This window comes from Anolis sagrei, chromosome 2, assembly GCF_037176765.1.
Source record: "Anolis sagrei isolate rAnoSag1 chromosome 2, rAnoSag1.mat, whole genome shotgun sequence".
In the NCBI taxonomy this organism is placed as follows: domain Eukaryota; kingdom Metazoa; phylum Chordata; class Lepidosauria; order Squamata; family Dactyloidae; genus Anolis; species Anolis sagrei.
The window spans coordinates 73,226,228-73,233,093 of NC_090022.1; the positions used below are offsets into that span (position 1 = coordinate 73,226,228).

At 46.0% G+C, this 6,866-nt stretch overlaps 1 protein-coding gene and 1 pseudogene across 12 annotated transcripts in view; one reads left to right on the plus strand and one right to left on the minus strand.

The window, feature by feature from the left end:
* APEH (acylaminoacyl-peptide hydrolase) overlaps positions 1-921 on the minus strand; it is a 34,441-nt gene extending 33,520 nt beyond the window's left edge. For 7 of the 12 annotated variants that reach the window (XR_010909170.1, XM_067463628.1, XM_067463633.1 and 4 more), the window contains exon 1: positions 532-920. Coding sequence is in view for 11 of the 12 variants with exons in the window: in XM_067463628.1 (XP_067319729.1) it covers positions 532-907 (376 nt within the window). In the remaining variant the exon portion in view is untranslated. Of the gene's footprint in view, positions 1-531 lie in introns of all 12 variants that reach the window. The other 5 variants (XM_060765760.2, XM_060765759.2, XM_067463627.1 and 2 more) reach the window with 3 other exon arrangements.
* A 2,540-nt stretch (positions 922-3,461) lies between these two features.
* On the plus strand, positions 3,462-4,064 carry LOC132766680 (large ribosomal subunit protein eL18-like; annotated as a pseudogene).
* The last annotated feature ends 2,802 nt before the right edge of the window (positions 4,065-6,866 follow it).

Sequence of the window (6,866 nt, forward strand, 5' to 3'; positions counted from 1 at the left end):
TCAACCAATTCAACCTAGCTGGTAATAGCCACAAAAATGACGAATCTGGGATATAACAACTACTTTCAAAGTAAGTAGAGCACAATTAAACAAGGAAATTAACACTTTCAAATTGAGAGCTGCCCCCCCCCCCCCAAATTTTGTTACATAGTGTAATAACCATAACCCATGTGAATCCCCACAAGGCTGGGCCAAGGTCTTCTTGGCCCTGGGGACGACAAAGGCATTGTTTGCTAACCCAAACAGGTCACCAAGATTTTGAACAACACAAAAGGGCGGGCATTATTTGTGGCTGCATTAAGTTTGGGACCCTTTTGAGCCGGGCTCAAGGGCAGGCATGGGCAAACTTCGGCCCTCCCTCCGGGTGTTTTGGACTTCAACTCCCACCATTCCTAACAGCCGGTAGGCTGTTAGGAATGGTGGGAGTTGAAGTCCAAAACACCCGGAGGGAGGGCCGAAGTTTGCCCATGCCTGCCATGCTACGGAGTGCTGGGATGTGTAGTTTGTGGAGAGGCCTGCGGAGCGGCTCACCCGTGAACAGGGGGTGGTACTGGATCTCGCCACCGCCGCCCACGAAGCCTGCTCCCAGCCAGGCAGACGACACGGAAGGGAAGCAGCCCAGCGCCTGGTACACGGCGGCCAACGGCGCCTGGGGAGGAAAAGGGCTGCCTTGGAAGCCTTGCGAGGGGCGCAGCAAGTGGCTCTCCCCGCCTCGCCCCGGTTCTCCCTCCGCTTCCTCGCTTTTGCCAGCCATGAGAGAGAGAGAGAGAGAGAGAGAGAGAGAGAGAGAGAGGAAGGGAGGAGGCTCCGCTTCCAGAAAAAGGCCTGGGCGGGGAGCCCGAGGGAAGGAGTGGCGGAAGGCCAACGCTTTCCTGCCTGCTGTGGGGCTTCCCTCTTCTGGCTTCATAGAATCCTAGAGTTGGAAGAGACCTCATGGGTCATCCAGTCCAACCCCCTGCCAAGAAGCAGGAAAATTGCATTCAAAGCACCCCCGACAGATAGCCATCCAGCCTCTGTTTAAAAGCTTCCAAAGAAGGAGCCCCCACCACACTCCGGGGCAGAGAGTTCCACTGCTGAACGGCTCTCACAGTCAGGAAGTTCTTCCTCATGTTCAGGTGGAATCTCCTCTCTTGTAGTTTGAAGCCATTGTTCCGCGTCCTAGTCTCCGGAGAAGCAGAAAACAAGCTTGCTCCCTCCTCCCTGTGGCTTCCTCTCACATATTTATACATGGCTATCATGTCTCCTCTCAGCCTTCTCTTCTTCAGGATAAACGCGCCCAGCTCTTGAATCCGCTCCTCATAGGGCTTGTTCTCCAGACCCTTGATCATTTTAGTCGCCCTCCTCAGGACACATTCCAACTTGTCAACATCTCCCTACAATTGCGGTGCCCAGAACTGGACACAATATCCCAGGTGTGGACTAACCAAGGCAGAATAGAGGCGTAGCATGACTTCCCTGGATCTAGACTCCTATTGATGCAGGCCAAATTCCCTCCTGGGCCATGCCCTAGCCAGGGCAGAGTTTCTCAACCTGGGGGTCACGAAGGGGTGTCAGAGGGGTCCATCAGAAAATACAGTATTTTTTTGGCCATCAGGTTCCGTGTAGGAAGTTTGGCTCAATTCTATCATTGGTGGGGTTCAGAATGCTCCTTGATTGTAGGTGAACTATAAATCCCAGCAGCTACAACTCCCAAATGTCAAGGTCTATTTTCCCCAAACTCCACCAGTGTTCACATTTGGGCATATTGAGGATTCGTACCAAGTTTGGTCCAGATCCATCATTGTTTGAGTCCACAGTGCTCTCTGGGTGTAGGTGAACTACAGCTCCCAAACTCAAGGTCAATGTCCACCAAACCCTTCCAGTATTTTCTGTTGCTCATGGGACTTCTGTGTGTCAATTTTGGTTCAATTCCATCACTGGTGGAGTCCAGAATACTCTTTGATTGTAGGTGAACCATAAATCCCAGCAACTACAACTCCCAAATGACAAAATCAATCCCCCCAACCCCGCCAGTATTCAAATTTGGGTGTATCGGGTATTTGTGCAAAATTTGGTACAGTGAATGAAAATATATTCTGCATATCAGATATTACCTTACGGTTCATAACAGTAGCAAAATCACACTTATGAAGTAGCAATGAAAATAATATTATGGTTGGTGGTCGCCACAACATGAGGAACTGTATTAAGGCATCGAGGCATTAGGAAGGTTGAGAAATACTGCCCTAGGGCATTCTGCTTCCTCCCATGTTCTAGGACAGCCTTGTAGGATTCCAGCCCGACCCTTCTTGCGCACCCTACCTGGGCTCAATACCCTGGGATCCCAGGAGTTGGCCTTCAGGGAGGCACCCTCACCGTAGGAGGGGTATTTCAGCTCTCACCGCTCAGTGTGCAACTAGCAACATTGCTTCCTAACTTGTCATATACATATACCACTGACATGAAATCTTTTGTGCCACACTACACAATTGTGTTCCAATTGTTCTGTTTTAATTGACATGGCAACATCTTATTTGCAGTTTTAGGGGGGCAATTAGAATTCTCAGAACTACTCTCATTTAAGAGAGAAAAACAGAATATAATAACAATAATAATTGCCCTAGAGCAGTGTTTCTCAACCTGTGGGTCCCCAGATGTTTTGGCCTTCAACTACCAGGAATCCTAACAGCTGGGAAACTGGTTGGGATTTCTGGGCATTGTAGGTCAAAACATCTGGGGACCCACAGGTTGAGAACCACTGCCCTAGTGCTTCCGGCCAATCTCTCCCAGGATTAGTGGGCTCGTGGTATTATAACTATTGTGTGAAGGATTAGATTCTTCAGGTCATTTTTGTATATCACCCACGCACTGCCTGTCAAGATAGCAAAAAGGTTGAAGCTAGCCCATTATAAGTGCAAGAGGATATATGACAAAGGAGGAGGCAGAAGAAGCCTTGTGGCAGCAACTCCGTGTCCTTGTCATGATCCCTGGCATCTAGAAATGACTAAGCTGCTAAGAGTCAGGATTTGCTTTTGCCAAGATTGTGCCCCAGCTCCAAGCAAGGGCACTGCTATCTATACAGCAGTATAAGACAAGCATTGGTTCACTTTCACAGAACTGAGAGAATAAATTGTGTAGGTAGGAACCTCATATGTGGCTTTGAGGCTTTCAGCGCGCGCGCGCGCGCACACACACACACGGCATCACAAAATCCAACAATATTTTCAGCCGTTATCCAAACTATAGTTTCAGGCCAATATTCAGCAGAAGCAAGATAACTGGCAATAATAACTGATTAGGGATTTATGGTAGATGTCTTAAAATGTGATAGGAGAGTAATCGGAACAGCAATTTCCAGTTTGAAGTTGAAAAAGTTGAAATTCCAAGTGGAAGGGGGCCTCCTGGAAGAAAAGCGCCTGCTGTAACACATGGAGGCATCATGGTCGACACAACTTTCTTTTCTGGAAGCCACCGTCACCACCATGGGAGTAGACGTTCGTCACAAGGTCCAGAGGGTTTGGCATAAGAAGCCCAAGAGCAAAGATATTACCTTCGCCTCCTGGTCAAGCTCTACAGATTACTTGCTCGACGAACCAATGCCAAGTTCAACAAGGTGATACTCAAGTATCTGTTCATGAACCACACCAAACAACCTCCACTGTTGGTGTCCCGCTTGATCCAGAAGATGAAGCTCCCAAGGTGGAAAAACAAAACCACTGTTATGGTGGGTACAATGACAGATGACGTCTGCATCCAGGAGATCCTCAAACTGAAGGCTTCCGCCCTTAGTGACAAAGGGTGCTCACACTCGAATCCTGAAATCTGGAGGCTACATCATGACTTTTGACCAGTTAGCTATGGCTGCCACTAAAGGCCAGGGGACAGTATTGCTTTCTGGGCCCAGGAAAGCCCTGAAATCTACCGGTATTTTGGCAAGGCTTCTGGCACGCTGCACAGGCATACTAAGCCATATGTCCGATCCAAGGGCTGTCAATTTGAATGGGCTCGAGGTTGCCGTGCCAGTCAAGGCTACAAAAACTAGACTGGTTACAAAATATTTGGGAGCTCAGATGTATGGGATTAAAGTTACCATTCTGAATTTTTTTTCTCAAAAAGAATGAATATTGAAATTCCAAAGAGGAGGGTTTTCTAGGACCCAGAAGGAATCATAGAATCAAAGAGTTGGAAGAGACCTCATGGGCCATCCAGTCCAACCCCCTGCCAAGAAGCAGGAATATTGCATTCAAATCACCCCTGACAGATGGCCATCCAGCCTCTGTTTAAAAGCTTCCAAAGAAGGAGCCTCCACCACACTCTGGGACAGAGAGTTCCACTGCTGAACGGCTCTCACAGTCAGGAAGTTGTTCCTCATGTTCAGATGGAATCTCCTCTCTTGTAGTTTGAAGCCATTGTTCCACGTCCTAGTCTCCAGGGAAGCAGAAAACAAGCTTACTCCCTCCCCTCTGTGGCTTCCTCTCACATATTTATACATGGCTATCATATCCCCTCTCAGCCTTCTCTTCTTCAGGCTAAACATGCCCAGCTCCTTTAGCCGCTCCTCATAGGGCTTGTTCTCCAGACCTTTTATCATTTTAGTCGCTCTCCTCTGGACACATTCCAGCTTGTCAATATCTCTCTTGAATTGTGGTGCCCAGAATTGGACACAATATTCCAGGTGTGGTCTAACCAAAGCAGAATAGAGGGGTAGCATGACTTCCCTAGATCTAGACACTATGCTCCTATTGATGCAGGCCAAAATCCCATTGGCTTTTTTTGCCGCCACATCACATTGTTGGCTCATGTTTAACTTGTTGTCCACGAGGACTCCAAGATCTTTTTCACACGTATTGCTCTTGAGCCAGGCATCCCCCGTTCTGTATCTTTGCATTTCATTTTTCCTGCCAAAGTGGAGTATCTTGCATTTGTCACTGTTGAACTTCATTTTGTTAATTTTGGCCCATCTCTCTAATCTGTCAAGATCGTTTTGAATCCTGCTCCTGTCCTCTGGACTATTGGCTATCCCTCCCAATTTGGTGTCGTCTGCAAACTTGATGATCTTGCCTTCTAACCCTTCATCTAAGTCATTAATAAAGATGTTGAACAGGACCAGGCCCAGGACAGAACCCTGCGGCACTCCGCTCGTCACTTCTTTCCAGGATGAAGAGGAAGCATTTGTGAGCACCCTCTGGGTTCGTCCATTTAACCAATTACAGATCCACCTCACCGTAGTTTTGCCTAGCCCACATTGGACTAGTTTCCTTGCCAGAAGGTCATGGGGGACCTTGTCGAAGGCCTTACTGAAATCCAGGTATGCTACATCCACGGCATTCCCCGCATCTACCCAGCATGTAACTCTATCGAAAAAAGAGATCAGATTAGTCTGGCATGACTTGTTTTTGATAAATCCATGTTGACTATTAGCGATGACTGCATTTGTTTCTAAGTGTTTGCAGACAACTTCCTTAACAATCTTTTCCAGAATCTTGCCTGGTATCAACGTGAGGCTGACCGGACGGTAGTTGTTTGGGTCGTCCTTTTTTCCCTTCTTGAAGATTGGGACCACATTGGCCCTCCTCCAATCTGCTGGAACTTCTCCTGTTCTCCAAGAACTCTCAAAGATGGTTGCCAATGGTTCCGAAATGACTTCCGCTAGTTCCTTCAATACTCTTGGGTGCAGTTGATCTGGCCCTGGGGACTTGAACTCATTTAGAGCGGCCAGGTATTCTTGTACGGCATGGAAAGGACCAGGAATTTGCTGCAATTCATTAAGAATTTTGAAAGGTTTTCTGGAGCATTGCTGCTAAGATATCTGAGCTACAAAAGGCCAGGGAAGGTAACAGCAGGCCCCATGAGCCCCTCTTTGAGTATTTGGTACTTATCCATGCAATATTGGATATAATCCAGTTAACGGTAACTAAATTAAGGAAACTAACAAAAGGGTGCCCAGAAGGAGGCAGAAGAAGATGCATGACAGCAACCTCGTGTCCTTGTCATGATCCCTGGCATCTAGAAATGACTAAGCTGCTGAAAGTCTGGATTTGCTTTTGCCAAGAAAGTGCCCCAGCTCCAAATAAGGGCATTGCTATCTATATAGCAGTATAAGACAAGCATTGGTTCACTTTCACAGAAATGAGGAAATAAATTGTGTGGGTAGGAACCTCATGCATGGCTTTGAGGCTTTCAGCATATATATTTTTAAAAGAAAAAAAACTGAAATGAATCTGAACTCCATAGTTAGAATAGACTTTCTTCTAAGCACGGTTGAATTAGTTTGATTTTCCTTTCTCCAAAGCTTATCGCCATGATAAACAATAACTCACCTGCTCACAAAACTGGTTCTAAATACAAAGTCAAAGTTACTGTTTCCTCTCCTTTTGCCATCTACATAGACCTATTTTTCTTTAATTATGGAATTTGAAATGCTGATTGTTTGGAGTTCTGTACCTTTGCAAGACATGATTCTAGAACAATAGCTCCCAGATTTATACACACACTTTTCTTATTGTTAACTATACCCTGTCAAAAATTATTTTTCAATGCACAAGTAAGATAAAAGCATGAATCCTTATTCCACTTTGAGAAGTAATAGCTATACATCTCAGTTTTATAAATATTCACATCAAAGTTAACTCCTACATTGAAATTTAGGAATTATTCTCAGTTTTGAATACAACACATAAGATTGCAGCTTTGATGGCAGTTAGGTGGCCTTTGAGATGTTGCTATCATGTAGCAGTGTAATATTTTTTTACCTGGGCACTTCCTTACATACTACTAGTTTGTGCTAGCTGTAGGCAGTATGAAGTCAGCCTATATCAGTCCATTCTTCATCAACTTTTCTCTATTTGAATGTTAAAAGTACACAAGAAAAGCTACATAAAATTCAG